The sequence below is a fragment of the Festucalex cinctus genome, chromosome 14 (genome assembly GCF_051991245.1).
Source record: "Festucalex cinctus isolate MCC-2025b chromosome 14, RoL_Fcin_1.0, whole genome shotgun sequence".
NCBI lineage: Eukaryota > Metazoa > Chordata > Actinopteri > Syngnathiformes > Syngnathidae > Festucalex > Festucalex cinctus.
In genome coordinates this window covers 19,392,035-19,419,661 of record NC_135424.1, presented here as the reverse complement: position 1 = coordinate 19,419,661, position 27,627 = coordinate 19,392,035, and the positions used below count along the sequence as shown (strand labels likewise).

General features: G+C 40.8%; 1 protein-coding gene across 4 annotated transcripts in view; it reads right to left on the bottom strand.

Moving 5' to 3' along the window:
- slit1a (slit homolog 1a (Drosophila)) overlaps positions 1-27,627 on the bottom strand; it is a 108,291-nt gene that overhangs the window by 45,924 nt on the left and 34,740 nt on the right. For all 4 annotated transcript variants that reach the window (XM_077494367.1, XM_077494370.1, XM_077494369.1 and 1 more), the window contains exons 5-8: positions 6,408-6,479; positions 4,932-5,003; positions 3,901-3,972; positions 3,042-3,205 (exon numbers count right to left, since the gene is read on the bottom strand). In XM_077494367.1, coding sequence (XP_077350493.1) covers positions 3,042-3,205; positions 3,901-3,972; positions 4,932-5,003; positions 6,408-6,479 — 380 coding nt within the window. The remainder of the gene's footprint in view (positions 1-3,041; positions 3,206-3,900; positions 3,973-4,931; positions 5,004-6,407; positions 6,480-27,627) is intronic.

Below are 27,627 nucleotides of genomic sequence, written 5' to 3'. Positions count from 1 at the left end.
GAATGAATGAATGAATGAATGAATAAATAAATTGTCATGTATCGAATGGGTACAATTTCCATTTGATTTCCATTTCCATTTCAATTTCCATTTTGTCACATAGTTCTTCTCACGCATCCCGTTAAATTATGTACATAATATTGTGGCCAGTGTCAGACCGGAGACTGAGGTAAACAGGACAACAAACAATGTGTTGACACGGATGCAACATAGGCTGATCTGAGGCCGTGTGATCTCGGCATGTCGGAGGTTTGACAGATCTGGGATCAGGTGTAGGGCACAGCAGAGCTCCCATCGGATGGAACACGCCACGTTTGACAGGCCTGGGATCAGGGAGAGTGCAAAGCGCAGCTGGAGCAGCGCGAGCAATGACAGCTCTCTGACAGGTAGACTTGAAGCAAAGCTTTTTGATGTCATCGTGCGCTCGCACAGGGTCTGTTTTCCACATTCGAGACTTTTCCCGGCCACCGTATTCCAGTTCCAACTCCTGTGTGTTATTTGGACACACACACACGGCCCACTATAGTTCCCATTTGCATTGCAGCTTGTTTTTAGATTGAAAGTTGCTCCTCTCATCATCTAAAATATAATATTATAATTGGCTACAAGCCATAAGAAATTCTAAGAAATTCACTTTGAATTCTCACATCCATTTATCAATTTATGTGTTTTATTAAATTCACCATGTACTCCGTATTGGACAGTATATCCTCAATTTGATTATTGTTTCTTATGGAAAAGCCATTATCTTTTTTTGTCAAATAGCCCACCAACTTTATTTTCACTGATTGTAAAACTGTGATGAATTTACAATAGAATGAGAACATTGAAGTTGTGCCATACATATGATTTAGAGCTTTTTAACACTTTTTTTTTTTTTTTTTTTTTTTTTTAAAGAATGTGCAGGTGGCGCTGAAACATATTTTGTATTGATTGATTGTTTGCTTTGATGGCAAAATTCTTTTTTTTTTTTTACTGAAAATGAGACACAGATTTGAATGTATAAAACACATCAAAGGACAACTCGAATGATGAGTGTGAAGTAGTAAAATTGTCACTCATTATGCACTGAAAATTCACAACGCTGGAAGGCTTTTCCAGCTGAAGGGGAATGACGACATGTTGAATGGCGCAGCCAAACCAAAAACACGCTCTCCTCGATTCTTCCATCTTTTTACTTCGCTTCTCCATCCTCCTTTCTCTTCAACTCTGCGCCACCCTGCCCCAAATCCCCCGCAGGTGGCCTGGCCAGGTCACAGCACATACACATGACATACACACACATTGCTACATACACATGAAAATACAAAAAATATGTGGCGTGGGCGTGTTCATGTGTGTGCATGAATGCCAGCAAGTAAGTCGCCTAATGAGTCCTTCAGAGGGAGTTCAACTTGTGGTCAATTGTTTATGCACGTGTTTTGTAAACTGTAATTTCAGGTCTCTACCGTATACTCTGCATTCATGTAGGAGCATCCTGTTTTGTTTTGGGGGTTTTTGCGCGGGGGTGAGAATCGTGATTGTTAGTTATTGAAACTCACGGGCAACTAATCATGTCGTGAATGGGAACTGCAGCTTCCCATGAAGCGCAGCCTAAACTTTCTGTACCCTTATCTTCCGTTCGGACAGTCCCTCCTCGCTTTTTCTATCTCCGAGGCTTTCACTCCCACGCTTTGAGTCACTTTCCCCGGGCGAGGAATAGTTAATGGTCCGTGCTGTCACGCTGTATGGCTGCATAAAAATCACAACCCATGGAGAGTGACTGACTAAAGGAAGGGGGGGGGGGGGGGGGGGGGGGGGCAACCATCACAGCTGGTGTTGTAGTGAGATGGCCTTGTGGGGGAGTGGAGGTTCTCATTCGCCTTTTTGCATTGTCCTGATATGATAACCTCATGCATGTGTTCCCCTTTGCTGTGTTAGAAGAGGAGCACTGAGTATGGAATAAATAAAACTGCGGAAAATCTGAATTCAAAATAGAATGATGTGCTTTTTCAGGCCCGATACCAATTATTAGTTGTCAAACCGATATTCATTTTCACTAAAAGGGAAAATATTGTTGATAAAACTTTAAAAAAAAAATACAACTTTGTTGAATTTTTTTTAAACATGTTTATTGAACGACTTGAAGATTTGCAAAATAGTGGATTTTTTTTTCTTAATCTCACGTCAATAGACATCTTTGTTTTCAAATTCGAAAGGAAGGTGACATTTTGACTCAAGTCCAATTAAATGGGAAAGAAATCCCAACACTTTGTCCCACTTTTAGTTGTCCAGTGGACTAAATTCTACTGTTAAGTGGTCAGAGAGTTCATGGTAGGGCGACCAGGCGTCTCAGTTTCACTGTGACACTCTCGGTTTTGAGCTTTCAGTACCAAGTCCTGGCGGATTTTGGCAGGCCCTTTGTTGGTCCCACTTTTACGCAGGTCCTGTCCTGGCATTCCCTTTTTATTTATTTTATTTTTTTTTAAAGTCCAGTCAGCAAGCCAATTGTGTGGGCCATGAGTATGTCAATCACACAATTACCAGAGAGATTCATATGACAAGCCAGTTAACAAAGAATGTAACAATTAAGTCCTTCCTATTTACTTTCACATTTATATTTGTGATCTCATCTTCATCGGCATCTAATCACTAGCAGGAATGTTTTTGTTATATCGGAACTAGCACTCCTTCCTGCTACTTTGTCTAAAAATCATGGGAAATGTAGTCCTACTAGCCGGTCAGACCCAACACAAGCTGCACTGTTGAACTGTCAACCAAGATAGCATTTAGCATTAGCTAAATAATAACACAACCACCAGTCACCATATTGAATAGCAATTAAATTTGTTATAAAAAGAACCTGGTGAGAATTTAATGTATATTTGATTTACAGTGAAAATGTAATGTCCCAATGTTTAATTTTGAAGATCTGGTCACCCTATACCAGAGAAACACAAATGCTGGAGTAGTGCTACCATTTAGCTGTGTTCAAATGTTGGTGTTTACTCATAAAACAATACAAAATGTTTGTGGTATTTTATCACACGTAGAGCTCTTACCCGAGCAGCTGAATTCGTGTTTCTGAACCTCGGCCACATTGAGACCTTTCAGCTCGGGCGGTGCCGTGCACTGGGTGAACAGACCAATGGTAGGCCGCTGCCGGAGCCACTGGGCCAACCACGCAAGATGACAGTCACAGTTGAGATTGTTGGAGTGAAGACGGCTGTAAAACAAAAAAAAAAAAAAAGAAGAAGATGCTGAGCTATTTGAAGATCTTCTCCGCCTCAATTCCAGTCAATTTGACAGCCAGTGAAGACACAAATAGCACAAACGTGTCTGTTCTGTCCTCAAGCTCATTACAACCAACCACCGCAGCCAAACTCACTAAATAATACGCTACATGAATGATTGTAAAGGCGGCAGAAGAGCCTCCCAAACCCGACAGTCCAAACATGGCATTCCTGGAATGCTGCGTTTGTCGAGAATAGCTAGTGCTGATGTTTGGAGCATGCGTCCATGTGCACATATGCTAACAATACACACAGATAGTAAAAAGCTATAAAATGTAAACCCCACTGGGAGCAAAGAAGCCCGGAAGGCTACCACAAGACATTGGCGGGATGGCTTAGAGTCTTTTGCTGCCATGATTGTTTTCATTTGTACATAATTCTACATTGAGTAATCACATCATTGCACAACACACAATAGGCTCCAGGGGTTATTTGCGTCTATAAGGGCCAGTTGTTGTTGTGTTTAGATGCAGGGGGATGATGGCTCCTGGCTTTGCTACAAACCCCGTTGTGGTTTTTTGTGGTTCTGACGCGCCCCCCCCAACTCTGGAACAAAAGACCCTATATAATTCAGCACTTTCTCTACGGAGTGTTATTTCAAACAGCAAATCCAGTAGGTGTCACTCACAAGGTTCGCAGTTTGGGCATGTGGTTGAAGCTGGAAACCGGGATGCCGCTGATGTTGTTGTTGTTCAGTGTCCTGCGAGAACAAAAGGGCAGAAAAAATGGTCAACGCTCAACATATTCTTCACAAAGAGTTTTGCTGTGCTTTTATATCTATTCTGTCCCGCGGTGGCACCCCGCTGTGAATATAACACCTCATTCCACACAGATGGGGAAGGCCGCATGCAAATAACACACGCGTCAGACTTCCAATCAACCCTACGTGGAGTCCAATTCACACACAGACCCCGAGCATCAGCTGCAGCCAGGGAATCAGGTCATTTCAATCAGACTAATAACCCGTATTTCAACCAGAAGCCCCCATCTTCTAACACGACCTGTCCCCTCCCCCCCATGAAAACCTAAACAAACAACCCCCAATCCCCACTTACACCATTATGACAACCTATCACTACATCTGCAATCCATCCACGCCATGAAAGCAGCCTTTAATGGCTTTTTTTTGGTCTCCCCACCCCCCTAAAAAAAAGAGAGAAAAAAGCAGTCTTTTCCTATAAAAACAACAAGGCTGCTGAAGCCCCCTTGGCCCAATCTGCACTGGAGACTCCTTTGTTTGAGGGATAGCGCTCAAACAAAAGCCTTGCAAATATGTATGTTGCTGATTAGTTCTTTTTCTCCAATAAAAGCGGCACCAAAACAGCAATTGGTCCAGGATGGAATACTTGATGGTGGGAGCACTCTTGTCAAGATGGCAATCTGACCCCGGGTTGAAAGCGGGTGCACCGGGGAGGGGGCGGCGGGGTGTTTATGTGATAAAGGGGAATTCTGCTGTCAACTGTGTAGAACAATGAGTTAATGGCGGTCGGGCCCTCACGATGCAGGCCCCCCTCAAGAGACACAAATGGGGGGTTTTGAGGCAAGGGCCACTATAATTATGTGTATACATTAGTTAGGGTTATTAGCGGTGGTGAAACAATGTCTTCATTTAACCGAGTACTTTAATGGCATGATATTGCATTGGAAAGAGATACTTACAGCACTTCCAAGCTTCGCAGAGCTCTGAAGGCACCGTCCTCGATGCAGCCGATGTGGTTTTTGTCCAGCTGACTGTGAGACAAAGAGCGGGGCTTGTTAGGAAAGGCACAAAAATCATCCTTCTCCACCCTGCACAATGCTCATTATTGCCAAAACTGTAAACAGCACACTGATGGACTACGGTAAATCAATACTGCTCATCTAAGCTCATGTATCCCCAAGAGTGGACGGAGGAGGAGGAGGGTGGCTTACTGTACAGTTTGTTTATCATTATCAGTATTATCATGTGAGAAGATACCTCCAAGGATAACTAAATCACTGCCTGCATGAGGCATCTTTATGCATTCAAGGTAGCTATTAGTCAACTCACAATGATGCACTAGCTACTTAAACACACATCCAATAATCTTGTTTCCCACTAACAAGGGCTTTCGGTGATCTTTGGTGTGTTTTTCTATTGGCTATTATTTTATGAAAAGCAATTTAAAGCCACATTCAGTGAACCCTAGCGCCATCTAGTGGTGAACTAATAATTTATTCATAAAAAAAAAAAAGTCTGTTTATAACAATAGTATGCAAAAATATTAAAATATATCGCATATATATATATATATATATATATATATATATATATATATATATATATATCTCGCATATATATATATATATATATATATATATATATATATATATATATATATATATATATATATATATATATATGTATAAAATTGTAGGTCTAGTAATCACTAAATATATTACGTGGCTGTAGCCGCTCGTTAGCCACTCCAGCCTATGGCTCCGAGTAACCCCTGTTAACCGCTCGTGTTAGCTGCTCCCGCTAATTCCGGCTCGCTCGCTCTTTTGGCATCACTGGCCAGGCTCACCGAGATGCTTCTTTGCTCACGCAAAAAAAAAGAATTGGTGGGAGGCTTGCGAAATGTGGTCTCTCTGAGCTCCTGCATGTTTCTAATACTATTCTTTGACCACTAGATGGCGCTAAGGACTACACACTGGGTCTTTAAAGTGACTGTGAATGGTTGATTGTACATAGGCCTATGCGCCATGTGATTGGCTGGCGATCAGTCCGGGGTGTGCATAACACTCCTGTTTTGGTTCGCAACTGTTTTATAACGGGCTCAGCAGTTAAGTTTCATATTAACTTTACTTTTCATGTTCATGTGTGAACAACAGCGTGTTTGAATTGAGATAACGACTGTTGACTATCTCTTATTGTTTCCTGAAAGGGAGGACGGATGTTTATTTAACTGAAGTGGATGACGCACAAAGCAAATATCAGAGGGTATCTAAAATAAATTATTACAAATATATCAAGTAAAATTAAACATTTCAAAAGACCAGAAAGAAATACACGAACATGTAACACACACATAATATGTAGGCTGTTATTGGAAATAACTGATCAGTTTTTACATCAATATTTATACATCAAGCTCACATGCGGAGTACACTCACAGGTTTTTGATGTCTGTAGCTCCTCTGAAAGCTTTTCTTGGGATGGACTGGATGAGGTTCTCGCTCAGATCTCTGCAGAGGCAACAAGATGGCATGGGATGCACATTAGCCAATGAACAACTTACAAAATATGAACATTACGTTAGCAGAATAATACTTTTTTGAAGGCCAGTTTTCCCGGTCTATTTCTATGCTAAAAAACAATTTGATCAGTTCTATATAATATTAATTTAGGCTTTTATTAACTGTAAGATATGGTCATCAAAATTACTAAAAATAAAATCATGAATCTATACGAGTTTCACTTTTTGAATTGAACAAATAAAATAGTTTTCCCAAGGTTTTCCTATAAGGTAGAACATCAACAGTTCAAGTTTGTATCAAGAATTATTTTACAGTGTCCACATTATTCAGTTTTGTCTCATCCGTGCTTGAGGTTAATCGCTGTGCTTTGCCCATTCATGCGTGTTCGGTTCCCTACATTGAGCCTGCACACAAAGGGCAAACAAATTGCATGACATTGGCCAGTGAAAGGTTGTCACTGAGCCTGATTCATTAGGGGAACTGCTGCCTGAAAGAACATAATTGTTGGGCATTAGGATGCATATGTGTTCAGAATGTAATGTTGGATAGCAATGAGGCTTGAATGTATAAAAAAAAATCTCATAGGGGGGAAAGTGAAAGTAGCTGCCGTTTTAATTAGTGCAGTCCTTTTTGTCTGCAGTTGAAATAGTTTGCTAAACTCTCGCAGATAGGCAAGAACTGTAATACCCGTTTTGACAAACATACTAAGGCACACGCGTGAGGCACCAGCATTGCAGACAGAAGTAAACAGACTTCCTAAGGGCGTCCTCAAAAGATGCTTGAGCGTGACCGCAAATTCCACAATCTATAAATCTAGATGACACAAGCTCCACATGGGACTGCGATGACTCCTGCTCGTTTAATGTGCATGTATGCTGCAGCATGCAGCATACATGGCATGATGCAAAGTACAGAGTGATTTCATGAGAGAAGGGGCTCCTGGGGATACATAACGATCTCCCAAATGATCACTTGGTCATCATTCTTTGCAGAAATGTCATAATGACATTCCATTGAGTGTAATATAATTTACAAAAAGATAAAATAAAAGTTACATTGTGTAAATCAACTTTATGAGTGTGCAGGCATTTAAAAAACAAAACAAAACACGTTTTGGCTTGTCCACAACCATTTGCCACCTTATCCATCATCATTAATAGATTTGCCTACGAGTCATTTCCTCCAAGGGCAATTCTGTTAGCAGGGAGGTAACCATTGTTTATTGGACCTTTTCCCAAATATTCAAAAGGGCTCCATGTTTCCTTGCAAGGGGCATTGGAAACCAGAGCCAGAACCGTTGACTCCGATTTGAGCAAAAGACTTCATTGTTGTCTGTTTTCTGCACACAAAAGAAGAAAGCTTTGGTCGACCTAACCTTGCACTGTATCTGATGAGTAATTAATCTTTTCAAGCAGCTGACAATAAGGAATGATATTAAATCATGGCGCCAATGCCTGAGGATGCATTATATTGCTGCATGGGAAATAGAAAGAAGAAGCAAATAGAAAAGGGATGAAGTGACGACAACTTTGTGCTTATGGAGTAAAATTCAATCCACTCTGTAAAACATCTCTAATCCCATTAGCATGCTAATATAGCGTACGTGGGCTGTTTGATTGGATTAGCAGTTGTGGAAAGTAGCTTTAGAAATGAGTGTCTGTTTAGCGTGCCAAGAAAACAATTGTCCTCTTTCTCTTGCTTCTGCTTATTAAGCCTTTCTCTCTTTGTCCTCGGTCTTCATTTGGAGAATAATCACAGCGGTCATGATTTGGAGTCAGCAGTCTTCTGTGCATTGACAGTTCCAACTAAATTTGGCTCAGCAGAACTTCTGCATTTACACATTCTTAAAATGGCAAACAGAACATTTCTGTGGGGGTGCATGCTGTATTTTACATAGTCTGTGGTTGCCACACTCTGACTTGTTTTTGTTTTTTTTCCAAGGCTTAGCTGACTCAGTTTGGAAGCGAGCGATTTGACGTTGCTGATTAGTTTGGAAGTCGATTTTCAGGGAAACATGAACTACCTCAAATAAGCCACAATTACAGCTCTCACCACAAAGATGGATATGGGGCACCATGGTCAGCGGGTTAATCTAAAGTTGCAATGTTTCGAAATATATACAGTACCCGAGCACTCAAAACAGACTTTTACAGTGAACAGGCAATCTGGCATTGTTAGAGAGGACCAAAACATGTCCCTTCCACTTAGGGGCCACGCACATGAGTGCAGTGTATATTTTATATACATTCTCCATCTAATCTTGTATCATACCAAATGTGTGTTTTTAATGTGTTTGTTTTGTAAGACAACCTGGGGTGTATGGCTCTCAGCATATGAGGTTAAACAGGAGCAAAGCGCAGAAGCCGTCAGGTAAAAGAAACAGGAGCAGAGGTCGTAACCTGCAGATGTCACTTGACTTGTACAACTCTATTCAGCCTAAAAGGCATAAAGGAAACTGTCAGATGCTCGTCGCTTGCTCTTCGAGTCTTGCAGCCTTTGCATGATCTGTACATCATTTGGCTCCGGTTTAAGCCTTCAGGCCTTGAATGCAACGTTGTTATGATGTCAGTTTGCAAACAAGGGGACGTTTGAAAGTATTTTCTTTATATTACAGGTGTGAACCGAGTATGGCTATGCCAGACCTGGTATAGGTTTACGTTAATGCAAAACATATCCCGAGGTGGGCACTTAGTTCATTAGGTTGCCAGGCTCTCCATAGGTGACGTTGCTCACAGTTCATTCCCATTGTAGCCCTAATGATGGACTCGCACATGTTTTTAGGTGTGCCTTTGCTGTATGGATTTCAGTCTCCAAGTTGTATTCTGTGAATACTGGACTTCAAACAATGCAATTGTTTAGCACTGATAAGATTATTTACAAGAATCCCTGGTGTAATTAGCAACACTATCAGACATAGCTCAAGGCGCCTGGTCTGGAGATTAGACTTATGTTGAAAAGTAATGTCTGGTTCCTGTCTGATTCACATCATTAACCTCTGATCTCTATCTCAGTAAGCTGCATAAATAGCGCTCACAGCACGGATTCTCTTCAGCATGGTTGAAGGTGCTCAGTGTTGTTGCATAAGTGCAGGGATGTTAATCCCACCAATCACAAGAGACATATTTGTTACCTTTGCCAAGTAGGTAAAGTCTGGTGTGTGTTTTTATATTTGCGTAACAAGATGCAGCATTAATGTCTTAACTGAAGTGGTGGAACTCGGTTGACAGAAGAACCAATTACATTTTGGTAACCTAATCTAAGGTCTATTCATTCTACCTTTGAAAAGGTAATGATGCTCAGTCTTGATTGAAACTGCCACAGGGTATTAATCTAACAGTGTTCGTCATCGTGGGTGGTTTGCAGTAGTGTTGATCTCAACTGTCAACTACAGTCCCAAGGAAACCATCTTTTGTATGGCAGATTTGACTGATAAGAGCACATCTCAAAATATAATCAACAGCGGGAAAAAAAAATGGCCATGTATTTAGATCCCAAGTTGTGCTATAGACAGATTGAACAGGACCAAATGTTACAAACACAAAACTGTCCAGAGTGTTTATGGACAGATTGTCACGTGAGGTGCGGAATTTGGGCCCAAAAGCAGACAAGACACGGAAGTTGAAAAACAGACCAAAATACAAAATAATAGAGAGCAAGGCTGGATTCAGATGACCTCCAAAAAACACTTGACGGGCAAACTCGACTAAGAAACCTTGACATACTGACAAAAGTATCCCTCCGTAACTCCAGCTAGGGAAATGCACACTTCTATGACATAATAAAGGCCTATATGACAACAGAAGAGTTACAAATACAGAACTTTAATACAAGACCTAGAGTGCCAACATCAGCATGATAATGGGCAAATACACGACCACCACACAATGACCCAACCCAAAACACTGTCACAACACAGATGACTATGAATCAATAACAGCTCCTTAGCTACCCGTGATGTGACACAAAACTGCAAGATTCTTATTGACAAAATTCAGGTTAACCAAAAGGCCAGATGCTTATGAAGATTTACTATGATCTCAACTTAGATTGTTTGATGATGGCGGGTGTCTGTGCTCTACTGAGTGCCATTGTAGTGTGACTGTGCTGATTACAGATTTTATGGCGCTAATGCTTACTTTGAGCCATTCATCATATTCCTCAAATTGTGGAGCTGCAGCTTGGCATTGAGTGTCTGGGAGAGACACAGCCCAGTGTCTGTTAGTGTAGTAAAGCAATTAAAGTCAATATAAGTAACCCAGAGCCACAGTTAAGACGAACAAAGAAATGACAAACAAGCGTTCATCTTTTTTTTTTTTTTTAATCCTCACCTTTCAGAATCAACATGTAAAATAAGCGAAAAAAAAAAAAAAAAGTCAGATGGAATCATACGCCCACAAAGGAATGGTATATGCCGAAACCCTTGTGGGCTTCAGACGCAAAGGTCGTGAGAACCTGATGATCGGTGAGCATCATTATTTGAGGTTGCAGAGGGCGAATGAGTTATTTTGGACAGAGAAAAAGACAAATGGGTCAGACTTCTCCAGTGAAACGCCTCGGGGCATCTGGCTCCGTGGTGTGGGAGTCTGTGGCTACATATAGCGTCGTATATGCAACGTTTAAATGAAAACATCATAAATGAAACAACTACACTGACACATGCAGTCCACGCCAAGACTTACAATCGCATCTTTCAAATCCTTACGATTTCACAATCTTTGCCTTCACGGTTGGTTGCGAGCTGTGGTTGACACAGACATTCAAATAATAGATGGATTGATCTGGCTTTTTGATGGATTGCTTTAATTGTTTTCAACTATACTTTGTTATTTAAGGATGCATGAGAACACACACTGATCACGTCACTATGTCTCTGCACTTTCTTGGGAAAAAAAAAGCTGGTAATATAAACTCAACATTTATGTTTTTGTTCCCATTTTTCATGAGCTGGACTCAAAGATCAAAAAACTTTTTCTACATGCAAAAAATTTCATTTCATTTCATTACATTCAATAGCATCTGGCACATTGGAGAGGTGTTTGCTTGACGGATGACAACAACCTGATCACCTCGATGCAAAGGAGATGTGTTGTGAGGCAAATGATCAAACCAGATCTTGACTGGTTTTCTGACCTCCCCAAATAAAGCAAAACTACACATTTCAGAGTGGCTTTTTATTGTGGGCAGCGTAAAGAACACCTGTGGAAGAATTCTGCTGTCTAATCAGCATCCTGATATGCCAGACATGTGAAGTGGGATGGATTATCTTGGCAAAGGTGAAATGCTTATCACAGATTTAGACAGATTTGTAAACAATATTTGAGGGAAATGGACTTTTGTGTATGTAGAAACAGTTTAAAATCTTTCACTCCAGCTCACGAGAAATGGGAGCAAAAACCAAATTGCTACGTTTATATTTTTGTTCAGTGTTTCATTAATTTGTTTCTTAAAAGAGCTGAAGTGAGGAAAGAACCTGTTTTTAATAAAGCAAAATGTACCCCACAGGTGTCTTTGTGAGGATTTGCCGCAGCTGTCTGTTTGCATGTTGAATACTTGGATTTCAGAAAATAACCTGAAAGTGCAGGATGGAAATCTTTCAACAATAACGCTTGACTTTTTCCAAAACTGTGCAGTCTTGGCTCAAAGTCCTCCTGTAGCTGATTTCTCAACTGCTCTCATTTCACTGGCCCATCACTACAATCAATCTTTCTTTGGATGAGGGTCTTACTTGGGTGTGACCTTCATGCAATCAAACATTTATATATGTCTTGTGAACCACGATAAAATTAAGGTTGAGAAAACAACAAAATTGAATGCTGGGTGAATGTCATACTAACCAAAATGGCTGACACTTTAAAAGGGGTGCGCACAGCATGCCTATTCAACTGTGTTCAAACAGTGTTTATTTTCTACATTTGAATTGCGACTTTGCCAACACTTAAATTTATTCAAGGAGTGAAAAAGACAGAAAGCAGGCACAGAATTCTGCTTGATTACGTTCTCATTAAGCCAGTTAATGGGGTGTGTGGGAGCTGCTAAAAGTAGTGGTAGTGTGCTGCCACTAACTGCTAACTACTTTCTTCCTCCCTTCATAGAAGGTAGGGGGGAAAAAGTACACACATCAAAAACCATATTACAACTGTGAGTGTCTCAACTTGACATCGTAACAGTAAATGAATGAGGATATAAATTATTAATGGCTTTACATTAACAGACAAAACATCAATAAATATAAATCCCCAGTTGAATAAACAAGCAATATGACGTCCCGTTCATTCGCCTTTCTTTCACCAACGTTGTTGAAATCGCTATAGGCGCTTTATGTTACCGACGAGGCTCAGATCTGTTTCAGTGTCTAATAATTATATATAATGTAATTAAGGCTTTAGGTACTGTATGTTGAGGTACTTTATATGCAGGTAGGCAAGTAGGTAGTTTAGTGGTTTAGTTGGGTTTACGTTGGTATATGGATGGATGGCAGAAAGACGTTTGTCTGCACAGTTGTACCGTAGGCTGGTCTGTCTAGGTAGAGTAAGTTTAAACTACAGAGGCAGGTATAGAAAGGCCAGTGGATAACCAAGGTGTGGCGTTAATGATGGCATAATCAGACCTGACATGTGAGTGTGCGCCCTCACTATTGCAGTTGCTTTGAAGAGCCAGCCAACCACAGGGAAGTGTTCACAAACATGAGTTAAGCAATTACATGGAAATAATAGAAGAGGCCTGATGAGAATAAACTAAACAGCACATATTAACTCTTTATTGCCCGCCCATATCTTAGGTTTGAGTGTATAAAGAAACGTTTGTTAAGAAAAGATGTGCAGACATTTTGTTGGCTGCGATACAAAGACCTGCAGAGGAGAATAAAGCTGCAGTGTCAAGCACATGAAAAAAAGAGGAGGTGTTAAGAGGGGGGGAATAACGTGGAGGGAGGTGAGGATTCAAGCTGCAGGGCCTTTGGGTGCGTTCCAAAACACAGGTGTGTGTGTGCGTGCACACGTTTGTGTGTGTGTGTGGCCCAGAGAGAGTGAATAAGTGTTTCTGTGTGTGGTCAAGACAATCTCGCCACCCTCCTTTGTCATTCTTTTCTCTCCACACGTTTTTTTTCTCTCTACGTAAATTATAAACATGCCTCCTGGTTGTGTCTTCTTTCTGTCTCCGTGTTTAGGGTCTGACGTTAAAGCACATCCACATGGAGCGGTGCTTGTCGTGATCAGCGGGGGCTTGACATACAGTGTCAGGAAATAATGTTGACATGTATTGACAAAAGCGTTTAAGGTGCTGCTCTTCACTCTTTTGTACTGGAGATGAAAGCTCCCAATAAGAAAGAACAGAGTAGATAGGGAAGTATATCAAAGAATAGTAGGGCTACAACGATCATTTCTATAATCAATCAATCTGTCAATTATTTTATTATTGATTAATCAATGAATCCGAAAAAAAAAAAAAGTGTTTTATCGTAATTTCCATCCCTTAAACAGGACCTTTTTTTTTTTTTTCCTTTTCAAAGTAACTTTTTCAAAACATGAATTTTTATTTTCATGATTAGTTTACTGGATTGGTCGGTAATGTCACAAAATTGGCTAAAACATTGATCATTGCTTTCCAAAGTTAAAGCATGCATTTATAAATTCATTAAAGAGACGGTGTGCAATATATAGCGCTATCTAGTAGTGAACTAGTAATTCATTTATTTTAACCCACTATTCATCCATCCATCCATCCATCCATTTTCTGAACCGCTTGCTTCTCACAAGGGTCACGGGGGGTGCTGGAGCCTATCTCAGCTGGCTATGGGCAGTAGGCGGGGTACACCCTGAACTGGCCGCCAGCCAATCGCAAACCCATTATTCATTTCAATAATCCATCCATCCATTTTCTTGACCGCTTATTCCTCACAAGGGTCGCGGGGGGTGCTTCCGCCTATCTCAGCTGGCTCTGTGCAGTAGGCGGGGGACATCCTGGACTGGTTGCCAGCCAATCGCAGCATTTCAATAATATGCAAAAATAATATGTTCTATCACATCAACGTACATCTTTTTTTTTTTTTTTTATTTAATATAACCAAACATCTAATTGCTAATTATACTACATAGGTCACGCTGCACCATACAGGAGGCCGACAATTTTCCACCATCTTTCTGCTATGGATACTCGAAGGAGAAGAAAACACAGACATACAAGTTAGACCCAGGTGGTCATCTCCCTGCTTTGCGCTTGCTAGCTTCTCCTGTGAGCTGCTCTTGTTAGCCGCTTCCAGGTAATTCTTGCTAGCTGTTGTTAGCTGCTACAGTGAGTTCTTGTTAACCACTCTCTTGCTCGTTCGCACACTCCATATAATTGGTAGTAATGGGTATGCTTGTGAAACGTGGTGTTTGAGGCACCGTGGTTCACGTGCTTAAAAATGATGGCATTCTATTAGTTAACCACTAGATGACACTAAATATTTTGCACTGTAGCTTTAAATTGATTCAACACAATGCACCAGCAATAGCTATAAACAGTGGAACGGCAACTAACTTTAGATATAGATGAGAGTGGATAGAGGACTTGATACAAGAGGAGGGATAAACAGCTTCGTGGTAAGAGAAGAATCTGGATGTTTTAGGAATATTTTCGCACAAAATCCCGGAGGAGGAGAAAGTTGTTCCTTCCGTCTAAATATAGTCGTCTAAAAAGGGCCTAATGAAAAACAAATCCGCCACTAATACAGAACGGCACATAGTGAATAGCATCTGTTTGTCTCTGTAGATCTGCGTCCATTTCTCCTTTTTTGAAAGCTTGCGTCAACAGCAGTCTCGCAGAAGTAGAACAAACAGCTGGGGAGAATGTCAGGCGCGGGGGCCGCGTGTCACTTCGCTATCGTCTTGCTTTCCTCAACGTTCTCGCTTTCTCTGTTTATTCACGTGGGCTTCAGGAAATAAGTCATCATACAGCATTATCTCATTTCCAAGGGACCCCATGGCTTGTCACAACCCAGCCATCATCTATATATCTAACTCCCTACCAGGCATCTGGAGAAGGTTTATGTTATTTTAATGGTGAAAACTTCAGCTACAAAAACACGGTGTGTCTGTCACGCTTATGATGTCGCGCACACGCATCCTCTCTTTTCGATGGGACCCAAAAGAGGATTTCATGGATGGACTCCACTCTAATCATCTACAGCTCAGCGGCCAATGAGAAACACACAGTGGACCTAAATTGGAACACTCTGCAACCACCAAGAGAAAACACAATGTCAGTGGAACTTATCAAGTCCACATGAGGGCTTGACACACAGACACGCACACGCACACACACCAAATGTGGTTTAACTGCTGCCCACATCTCTGCTTTCACTGTAAATGATTCATGATGTCCTCGTGAATTTGTAAGCTCCAAAATACCACATGTGCGCGCACGTTTGGCCGGTGTGCCTTCCTGCCACCCGTGAAGCGAAAGAAAAGAGTTAATACGGTGAAGAAAGACGGGAGAAAATCTATCCCGCCTCGCCGGCTCTCGATTCACCCTCATTTCCTCTGCCATTATGTCTGCTTGTGTTTCGGAGTGTGTCCAAGGCTTTGACTGGCAGTCAAGCCGAGCCATGGAGGGCGGCTGAGTGTCATTGATCATGACGAGCGCTTGCAGGCGAAGGCAGGGGTGGGGGATCGCGAGCCAGGTTTTGCACCCGGACGCAGCCGAGCCTCATCCATCCATCAAGGTAGACAATAGAGGAAAGAGAATGAGAATAAAAGATGGAAGGAAAAAAGGGGCTAGTGGGAACATACACCTCTCAAAAGACCCATTATTAGTAACTATTACTATGAGTAATTTATCTTTTGGCTTACTATTCTGCAACACTTACAACAAATGTTAGTAATGTATTGCGTCTTTCTAACAATTGCAGGTGTAAACAATGTTCCCGCCACTATATCGCAGTTTCTATCTATCTATCTATCTATGGATTGACGTAGAAGAAAATAATAACTAATTAAATCATTCTAATAAATATACAATTAACCATTACACTGAAGGAAATGCCGTTTTCTGACTCTGACTTCCTACCACATGATTAAAACCAGGCATGCTAGATTAATGGAGACTCTAAAATGTCCATAGGTGTCAGTTTGAACAAAGCTACATTCATGCCCAATCTATAAGGACAGCCAGGAAATAAATCTGTGCATTTAATACTAATGTGAAGCACTCATTGGGAGTTAAAGCAAAGCAGAAAGTCACTTAGGAAGGTAACAAAGTCAATATGGCTAGGCTAACACACCATACCGTCCTGCTAAACTAGTTAAAGATGCTTCTTTGAGAATGAGAGTCTACCTAGAAAGTGGAAAACGGATGCTGAGTATCGAATGTCAGCTTTTCTTGGAAGTGCTGGTCCGAGGTCAGAGTTATTGAGCTGATGCGCTGACAGATCCACCACACCTAACCGCAGGCGCAAGACGGAATATCAGAGGACTGTCACTTAAATGCACACACTCTGGGGCTATTTCAATCAACACTTGAAGGCACTTAATGGACCGCATGCACTTGGTTGTGGGGAAGAGTTCCACTGACAATGAGAGCAGGCCGAATTAAAAATAAGCAAAAAGAGTATATTGACCATTTGCTATGGCCTGCCTGCCCATAGATAATGTTGCTAGGTCCAACAAGCTTACCAAGGAGGTATACGGTACTAATACATCTATTTTCTCACGTCATGCCCTGTTCAGGTTCAGTGACTACTATACAATAATCAAAGAGTAAAACTCAATCAGCTTTTGTTAGTCTCACAGGCTGAACATATGATTCTAAGGCTTATATTAGTAACGTAACATTAACATTTGGATTAATGAGCTAACAACAGCAAACCACCACCAAAGCAAATTTTATGGTCAAAGTTGGGCCTTGCATCCAGCTGATTTTGGCTGCAAGGTCACTGGACGGGTCGGCAGTTAATCACAGATCTAACAATCATTCATGCTTAGTTAGATAGATAATTTGTAGTCTTCAATGAAACTAAGACACTTGTTTCCTTTTTTTTAAAATTAAGAAAACCCACACAAGCACAGGGGGAAACCACAAAGCCGGGATTCAAACCACGAACCACAGAACTGTGAGGCTGACATGCTAATAGGCCACAGTGCTACCACAGCATAGCATTATTTTATGCTAATACAATCACTTTACTTAAAATGAAAAAGATTTTTTAAGTATGTAAAATACTATGCAGATGACTGAATATCTTTATCCACAGTCTGCATTTAACAGGATTAGTTTTCGGGGTATTGGTTCAATCTCATTGAATAGGAAGTGTCATTTGAGCAGGTGAACTTACTTTTTAAAAGAGATCCTAAATGCATCAAGGAATGTAAAGAATCACTTCCAGTAGTTTCATCTAAGCAAAGTGTAATACTTGTGTTTCTGCTTACAAATGTAGATGTTCTATGAAGGTTGACATGATGGAAAATAAAAGCTGTGTGTAGCGCTTATGGTCCACTGCTCGCCATGATGGATGAGACAGGTGCATTGTGGTCCACGTCAAGTCTACGACTCAAGTCAACAATTCAACTCATAAATCACCTTATCGTTCACTGTACACACACAAGCACATCCTTCAAAGCGTATATACACACACACACCTTATCTTCTTGCCACAAGACGGCGATGTAAAAAGCAGTGATTTAGGCCCGCGTTGACAGTATCTCGGCGCCCTGTGTTTCGCGCTAATGACGCAATCTGGGAGACAAGTGGTTGCAGAAGACAAGATAAGCTGTTCCTGATACTGCTGTGTCACCCGCAAAATAGGGGATGGATTTACACTGATGTATAAAGCTTAAAGGCCATGAATCGAATTGTTCTAATTCATATAAATCCATATAGGTAAAAACATACAGGCTGCTATTGCTAGTCCATTCCAAACAACCTGTTACATAAGTAAAGAGGTTAGCTACTGGTCAGCTAAACATTTGTGTGTGTGTGTGTGTATATTCAGAAGACAACACTTCCTCTCTGTGACAAGTGTGTATATGTCAGAGGTCAGTCGAGGCATTCATGAAGCTATGAATAAATAACTGCAGGGTCTCTGAGACCATGGGAACCTTGCATGAATATTACATGAGGCAGTCAGGGAGGCAGACAGCTCTACTTCACTTACTCTGGCAACAAAACAAAAGTTGAGGCTGTTTAATGCCGGATCCCAAATTCTATGCAGTCTTGAATGTGATGATAAAACCATATGTGATTAAAAGAATGTGAAGGATTTTTTGAAAATGCTATTCATTCTTACATATGGTCCTCCTCCCATCTTTAGTTGACATAATGGTTTGGGCTCTGCTGCCCGTTCATAGGCAAGGAACCAAAATTAGTAACTCAATTTTAAGTCAAAATGAACTCTACATTCTACCCTCTACACATACTCTTGGTCTCGCTACTGAGCGGTGGACAGACGAGTAGAGTGCAAACGGCAGAGGTTCAAACACAGTTGCAAGGCCGGTTGGTAGTGACATTTCAATCACAGGTCATGCCAATCAGTCAGAACAAAAACATACAAAAATACATTTTATTTAGAAAATCAGGTGCATCCACACAGTTAATAATTGTTGAAAACATTTTATTCTATAATATAATAAGTAAATATCAAATAATTACATTTTTGAACAATACAAACAGTAATGCAATAACATTCTGTGTTTAAAAAATGCCTTTCAATGAGTTCCTCATCAATATACAGTATTTAAAATGAAACTTTCTACCAATATGTTCAGCTTTGTTTATCAATCCTGGTGCAAAAAAAAATAAAGAATCTGTTGATGCCTTAACTTTTCAGATTCTTTGCTCTACTTCTGTTTGAGTTGTCGGGCTGAATCAATCTCAAAAAGGCCAGTTATAGTTGCTAGGAGACACAAGGCACCCAAGCCACGGGGATATTGTGTGTCTTGGGAGGACTAGTTTGACCTGATGCGACGATATTTTGGTTTAAAGTCGTCCAAACAGTTTAAAGGATGACGTAAGAGTCCCAAACAGAGATGCCTCATGAGCGTCACTGTCTCTGTAAAAGAGACAGACGGCGTGATGAGACTACTCAGCGTAGACGCTAGAAATCCCACACAGTGGTGGCATTGCTCCAGGAAAAAGCAAAGTTGCACAGTAAGTGAGTAAATCAGGATTATGTTTTAGAGTTTTGGTAGATTTGAGTAACTGAGGTTAGGCGTATATTTGTGATGGTTAAAGAGGCTAAGAGGTGCGGGAATGTCAAACTTCCTCACTGGGATAGGAGCCCAAATGTGTGTGCATGTTTTGGCCATTTGTATGTGTGTGTTCTGCTTGTGAGAAAAACAGAAAGTGACAGAGAGAAAAGAGTACAATGAAGTTGGTCCCAGCTGTGCTGCAGTGGGCGGGAGTCGCCTTCAGCATGACAATGGACATTAGTGATTATTCTGCATGTTTACTTGGTCCCCCACACTGCGGAATACCCTCGTCCTCCCACTCTGACAGCTCACAAAAATATGGGCAGGGGCGTTCGTGAAGAACTGCCATGCAAGAGACGCGAGAGCGAGACAAGCATTTCAAACGATCCTTTATAGGGGATTACGTCCGACATCACTGCTGTGGCTCCAAAGAAAATTGGTCACAGTGATGCCTGTGGTTTATTCATTATAGGCATCCCTGAAAAGAAACACTTTTTAATAAGAGGATGGGGACAAATCAAATCTGATCCACCGAGTACAACACAATCTCTTCCGGGATTTTGGACTTTCCCGCACAAGAAATAGAAATAATCCACACAAGTTCAAACTGTAACTGCACATGCAATTTGTAAACAACATTTTAACAACTTAATTAATGATCATAATTTGAATTTGAGTCATGTTGTCATTTATTAACTGTTATACAAGTGTTAAATAACCACTGTTAATCGCAAATAGTAAAAAGAAACTCAGTTAAATGACAAAGGCAAATGCCATTTAAAATATCCTTGAGAAGTGCAAAAATAAGTTATTATTAATAGCAAATTAAATACAAAAAACACAATACTAAATGAATAACTAATAAACTGGTCTCCAACACACTCGTCATCTGCTCTAATTACTGACCTTTAGCTTACTTACCTTTAGCATAACTGCATTGAATTATGCACATTTTTATGTGTTTAAGTAATGCATTTTATGATGTGATATTCAGTATAAATGCATAAAATTTAGTGTCTTGTATAAATGGGCACATTTACAATGTACAGTCTGAGCCGGGATTCAAACCCCACCCTTCCATGTAATGGCTGTTCCATTGAAGGTGCATGGGAAATTATGCATGTAAAATATTAAATTGTGGAAAAACTGTAAGTATATGTAACAAGAAAAATACAAGCATGGGAAGGATGAAATTGGAATGATGTAAATTGGACATATTATGTGGGAGTTCTAATGCATCAAAAAAGTGAGGAGAATAATATAAGAAAGACTTGGAATACTGTGTGAATGCTGAAACACAGTGTTAACAGTAAATTGTACTTAAAACAACACAAAACATTAAAATATGTATTCTTAGGCCCGCTGCACACCGAACAACGTAGCCAAACGTGACTGAAATGGACCAAAAAATTACAGGTCTGCGTCTCACACCCACACACCAAGAAATTGAGCGCTGCCCAGCTATAGATGCGTTGAAACGGAAAACCTGCAACACTGTAGGCTATTGGCTTTTGAGACTCCATATACAATGAATACTATTCTATATTGTTATTTTTTTAACCACAAAAACATGCCAGGATTGTCGAGGAAAACTCGGATTGCCACTTCGATGTGAAACAGGCGAGAATAAACAAGAGCATGCGGATATTTTGAGAGACAGTTGACAATGATTGATCAGCCCATTCACTGACTACTCCGGTGCATTTTGGCTACAGAGACTCCCCACACTTTCCTTTCTAGCCACAGGTATTATAAATATAAATATATTTCGATCCGTGTCACGATTCATAGGTGACGATTCGATTCAATACCGATTAATCCCGATATGAATTTACAAGTCGATTGTTGCGATTTTTTTTTTTATTACTCAATTTAGAAAATACCTTTCAGTAAACTTGTACATGTACCCTGTAAGATTTGTTTGAAATTGTATTATTTATTGATCTGAAACTTCAGTTTTATAACTGTGAGCCACGGTATTTAACAAACAGGAATTGAAATAAAATAATCATGCTTAATGTTCCATTAATATAACATTCTACCATGCTTAAAGTGTGAAAGTTAGACGTTTTGTTGAATATATTTCCATCAAAAATGTATGTTAAAAAATCGATTCGGCTGCCTATTGAATCCATTCGAGAATTGCGTGCTGTAGTATCGCGATATATTACCGAATCGATTTTTAACACCGCTAATAATATATATATATATATATATATATATATATATATATATATATATATATATATATATATATGTATAATTTTCAATATCGTTAAGTATTATTGTAAAACAACACGTGTGTAAATATATATATATATATATATATATATATATATATATATATATATATATGTAGAGAGAGAGAGAGAGAGAGAGAGAGAGAGAGAGAGAGAGAGAGAGAGAGAGAGAAATTATCCATATGATATGATTCTAAAAACAGCTTGAGCACAAGGTAATGATGTTTTTTAAGGTAAGGTATGTATGAGTCATGGACAGGCAACCACCAGAAAATGATATTGCAGTTTCATGAAGTTAAATTAACTACATAAAGGTGGGCCGGCTCATAAATATATTGGCCCATAAATGTTCCACATTATGGCCGTGAGGTGTGTTCATTCAGTGGTTGCCGGCCTGCATTATGCGAAGGAACATCAGATGTGACTCACTGGTCTTTCAGGGTTAATGAACCCTTGAAGAGGTGTAGCCGTAGGCGCAGATTATTACCACAGGCAGAACACCCACACTCTCTCTCTCCCGCTCTCGCACACGTGCATGCACACACACACACACACACACCCACACACACTAGCAGGTTGATAATAAAGCAGGTCTTTGTCTTGATTGAAGCCTCCCAAGAAATCAGCCCATCAAAGGTGTATTTCAACATAATAACTCAACTTGACAGGTCGGTCTGGATATAAACATGATCCTGAGTGAAGGAAAACAGGCCTTTTTCTCACAGATAGAGCATAATATAATGTAGGACGAACAGCATCAATCATCCACAAACATTAACATCGGGAATGATTACTCCCCGGGGGCTGAGAGTTGTCTGTGGGGAGTAATGAATGCATGCCAGTACAGTTAGTGTTCTCAGTTAGCCAGATGAGGCCAAAACCTTTGGATGAATGACTGCAACAATGACAGATGAATACAGAATACAGAAGTTTTTTTCGTTTTCCAACAGGAACTTCCTGATACCAGGCCTTTGACATGATGTGATCTGGATCACCACTCAGTTGCTTGTTGTTCAAAAGCCAACTGGAGAGCAACTGCCAGAGCAAGGGGCATGAAATTAAAAAGCCTCACCCATGGGACAGAGAGGGGGGGGAGTGAGTGGGAGTGGAGGAAAAACAAAGCATAATAATTACAGCTGCAAACTCGCAGCGCCACGCTTGAAATTTGGGAGGTGAGCTGCAGGGAAGATTTGATACGACTTATTACATCTCTACTTCAGACTTTTACAGCATACAGCCTTGTTTTAAGTACCTGAAAGATGAACTTTGGTAGAAGTTCAGGTCTTATAGAACATCACTTTTGTAAAAGTCTTAAAGTGTATCTGTCATTTTCTGTACTTCAGAATCAAACGCTGTTTTTTATTTGATGATTTGATTTTAAAAAGTAAGTGGTAATGTTATTTTGTTTATTTATCAGTAGTTTACTTCAGTGGTGTCTTTTAACAAACTGATGAGCGAAAGTAGCCAGGCATGCATCGCTGATGTCTGCTGGCCTCAAGCTGAAATGAAAAATGAAAAATGAGAGAGAGAGAGAGCGAGAGAGAGAGAGAGAGAGAGAGAGAGAGAGAGAGAGAGAGAGAGAGAGAGAGAGAGAGAGAGAGAGAGAGAGAGAGAGAGAGAGAGAGAGAGAGAGAGAGAGAGAGAGAGAGAGAGAGAGAGAGAGAGAGATGCACATGCTACCTGTGCGCCCAATTAAAGTCTTCTAATTACTTGCATCTCATTTGCATGGCTTCCCCTAGCACACTTCTTCCTACCACATCAATATTGGCAGAACTTTTCTTCTGGTTTGCGTTTGACTGTTTAGGCATTACGTCGAACAATTTTGTCTTCTGTTAGCCATAACAACCAAATGAAAGTTAAACCACAACCAAGCATACACTTTCTCTTGGATGAACATTTGTTTAAAGTATGAAAGCCCTCAAAATAATGATTTCTCCAAAGTATAATGATGAAAAAAACCCCGAAAAAAAACAAAACAAAGCCATTTCCAGGCGGCCTTTGCTCCGCACGCTTAGGTCCTAACAAAGATGCAGAAGGGTCAAAACCAAAACCCCTCCAGTCAAATGAAAAGCAAAATGCAGTGGCAGAATAAATGTTGCCAGATGAGATTCTGACTTACATATCAGCAACATATCATGACACAAACACATTAAAAAACAGCTTTGAAATCCAGCAACTATCAGAAAACCACAAGTCAAGAACAGAGAGCGCTCAAAGAGAAAGTTTGTCTGACCCTCATACATCATCATGTGTGTTGACTTGCCTTGTAGCCGCACACACATTTGTTTTTTGTTTCTTTGAACGGCAAATAGCTCACATGAATGGGTTAGAATTAATCACAAGTGAGGATTTATGCGCGCGCACACACACAAACGCATTTTCTATAGTCTGCATAGGTGTCCCCTCAAGGGCCCTGAGTGGATATGATGGATATGCCAGACATAGTGTGTGTGTGTGCAGGAGCACATTTTGTATGCTTACCTGACAATGTTACATCCTGTAGCTGAACTCTGTTATTTATTTTTTTTGCTGTATTCTACCGATTTGCTTTCTGCCTACAGGACAAGGTGTTTGCAGAGAAAATAATCCGCAGCCGAGCGGATGTTTCCCTCCTCGGGCTCACTATCTCACCCTAGCCGTGACCTTTCACCCCAGCTCTGGGATTCGGGTTGGGAGGGCCCCGAGCGTGACCGATCCATTAGGGGTCTCCTGACAAGGATGAGGATGACATCTGAACCCTCGGAGGCCGCGCAGCGAGAAAGATGACAGACAGGGGAGGAATAGTAAAATGGATGAAGGCAAATGTGTGTCAGTGATGCAAGAAACTTGGTCAGTTCTTGTGTGGAGTTTGCATGTTTTATATGTGCTTCCTTGCTACATTCCAAAAACATGTTTGTCTGGTTCACTGAAGAATGTAAATGTAAATTGTATGAAGACGTGAACATGAGGATGAATGTCTGTCGATCTATATGGGCCCTATGACTGGCTGGTGACGAACCGGTGATGGGCATTGTGATTTTCTAGGAATGTTGTATAAGTGATCGTTTGAAAATGGAATCACGGTGGGTAGGTTGGTGGAGGGTTGAAGTTTGGGGGGTGGGGGCAAAAATGTCTGGTGACCTGCCAGGCCTATAAAGCACTTGTTTTTCTCATTTTCCTAATGTGTAATCATTAACATGAGTGCCATTATATAAAATAATGTCAGTTATTATTATACGGACTAGTCTGTCACTATTTTTTTTAAATTATTATTGATTATACTAATAATTATTCCATCAATTACTCTGGCAATCACCCCGCCTCCCCTTTGAGACATAAACTTTTTGTCAACCAATTTTTGTGGTCAATTTAGCGAATTATTTTTCCCAACCCGGGCGGCAAGGTGTTTGAGTGGTTAGCACGTCCGCCTCCCAGTTCTGATGACTCGGGATCGAGTCCAGGCTCCAGCCTTCCTGCGTGGAGTTTGCATGTTCTCCCCGTGCCTGCGTGGGTCTTCTCCGGGTACTCCGGGTACTCCGGTCTCCTCCCAGATTCCAAAGACATGCATGGCAGGTTAATTGGGCGCTCCGAATTGTCCCTAGGTGTGCTTGTGAGTGTGGATGGTTGTTCGTCTCTGCGTGCCCTGCGATTGGCTAACAACCAGTCCAGGGTGACCCCCGCCTACTGCCCAGAGCCAGCTGAGATAGGCGCCAGCACCCCCCCGCGACCCTTGTGAGGAATAAGCGGTCAAGAAAATGGATGGATGGATTTTTCCGAACCCTAATAATAAGATATAATATTAATTAGCGATGGTTGAGTACCAATACCAGGTATCAGTATCATGCAGATACCTGGCCCTTATACGATCAGGAACTAGAAATAAGAAGAATAGAAAATTGCCATTATTTCATGCAATTGTAAGGAAAAATATGGTCTTTAAAATTACATGTCATTGTTTTTTTTAGGGAAATATTATGTATCAAAATTACTAGTGGTATCAGTATCGGTGAATAGTCAAGCATTTACTACTGGTATTGGTCTGAAAAAAGTGGGATCAAACCTCCCTAATCATGATTAAATGTAATTTAAAGACAATTGCTATTTCAGAAGTGTGTATCAAACTGGTAGCCCTTCACACTAATCCTCAGCCAAGAAGTAGCTCTCAGCTTCATAAAGGTTAGTGACCCCTGCGCTAGCTCAAGTAGCATCCATTCTTTTGCGGCGCATGTTTTCATGCATCCACCGGACAAGGGCTTGATTCTTAAATATTTAGAAACCTCATTTTGTATACTTGGTGATTTCTTGAATCATTTACATTTTTGGTTGCGTTGTTCATCATTAGAGGGCATTTAATTGCATGTGACCATTCTTTTCGTTTCATCAGTTGAGTACATTTGGATGTATTGACACAACACACCCCACTTGAAGTTGCACAGGGCCGAGATTCCCCAGTTAAGGAGGTTTGGGTGGAGATGAAGGGAGGTAGGAGGATGGGACTTCAAGGATGAGCGAGTGAGAGTGACAATTCCGTCTGGAATGCCTTTGTCTACGTGAGCTAATATTTGCTCTCGGACTTTGCTTTTTCCCCCTCTTCACTTATTTACTGTTGAAAGAGTGGAAAGAAAAGCCAACTGGCCAATGGTTTACCAAGTAGCAAGCAAGACTTTTGCATCTGTGTGTGCGTGTGTGAGCTCACAGGTTCCCAAGCAGAGAGCAGGAATCCTATTGACTCCTCCAGAATTGCTGCTCCTCTCTGATTAATCCTGCTTTCGGCTCCAACACATGCCAAACCCGCTCCGCGTGTGTGTGTGAGAATGCTTCACATTTGTCAGACAGACAGAGAGGACGGGGGAACGTCTTACACATGGTGCCAATAGCTCCCCCACTTCCTCCCTTCCTGGCTCGCAAGCAGCCCGGGGGTCTGCCCGGGGGCCAGTCTCACAGCAGGTCAGTCACGGCGGCGACACTTTGATGTCTTTGTGGCAAGACTTTGTGCCGCACGTCCACGCTCGTTAACTTTGTCACTGACAGAGCCAACGCTAGAAATGACACCCCGCGGCCTTGACGGGAGATCGTTTGCCCCTTTCGACAAGCAAGAGAGTCGCCCCTTCACACATGCAGCCTAAAACCAGGAGGATATTGCCACACTTAACCTCAGCATCTCGACTCCTTTCCACAGATTTGCGCACACAGTCACATCGCCTGCACATTTATGCACATCCTGGTTTTAACGCCTTAAAGATTATGACCCTTTATCTCATTGAACTCATGCCAGCTAGTCAAAGAGAGTCACGATATAACTGAGAACACTTACGGCGTGTTTCTAATGAAAACCCAAGACTGATCATATAAAGCCCCTTATCGGCTAAGGAAGAACCATATTTGGTAACGTGAGTAGAAATGAACACCAGATGCCTCATTATGAGGCAGTAGTCAATCAAATGAAAGTAACAAAATTGCAGTGTCCTATGATGTACAAAAACCCCCAATAATAATTCTCGGTTTAAAAGGTATTTGTATTTATTTGATAAAGATATTTGTCTTATTTATATGTCATTGAATCTTTATTACCTCTGTGAAGTAGCTTATATTTTTTATCTTATGTCTTTTTTTGCTGCACTTTTGACCCAGTATGAGAGCAATGTTATTTCTTGTATTGTTTTTATTGCACTCTAAAAACAGTTGGGACAAAAATAACCCATTTGGGGTAAAAATGAGCCAACCCAACTTTTTGAGCTCTCTAACACAAAAGGTTAG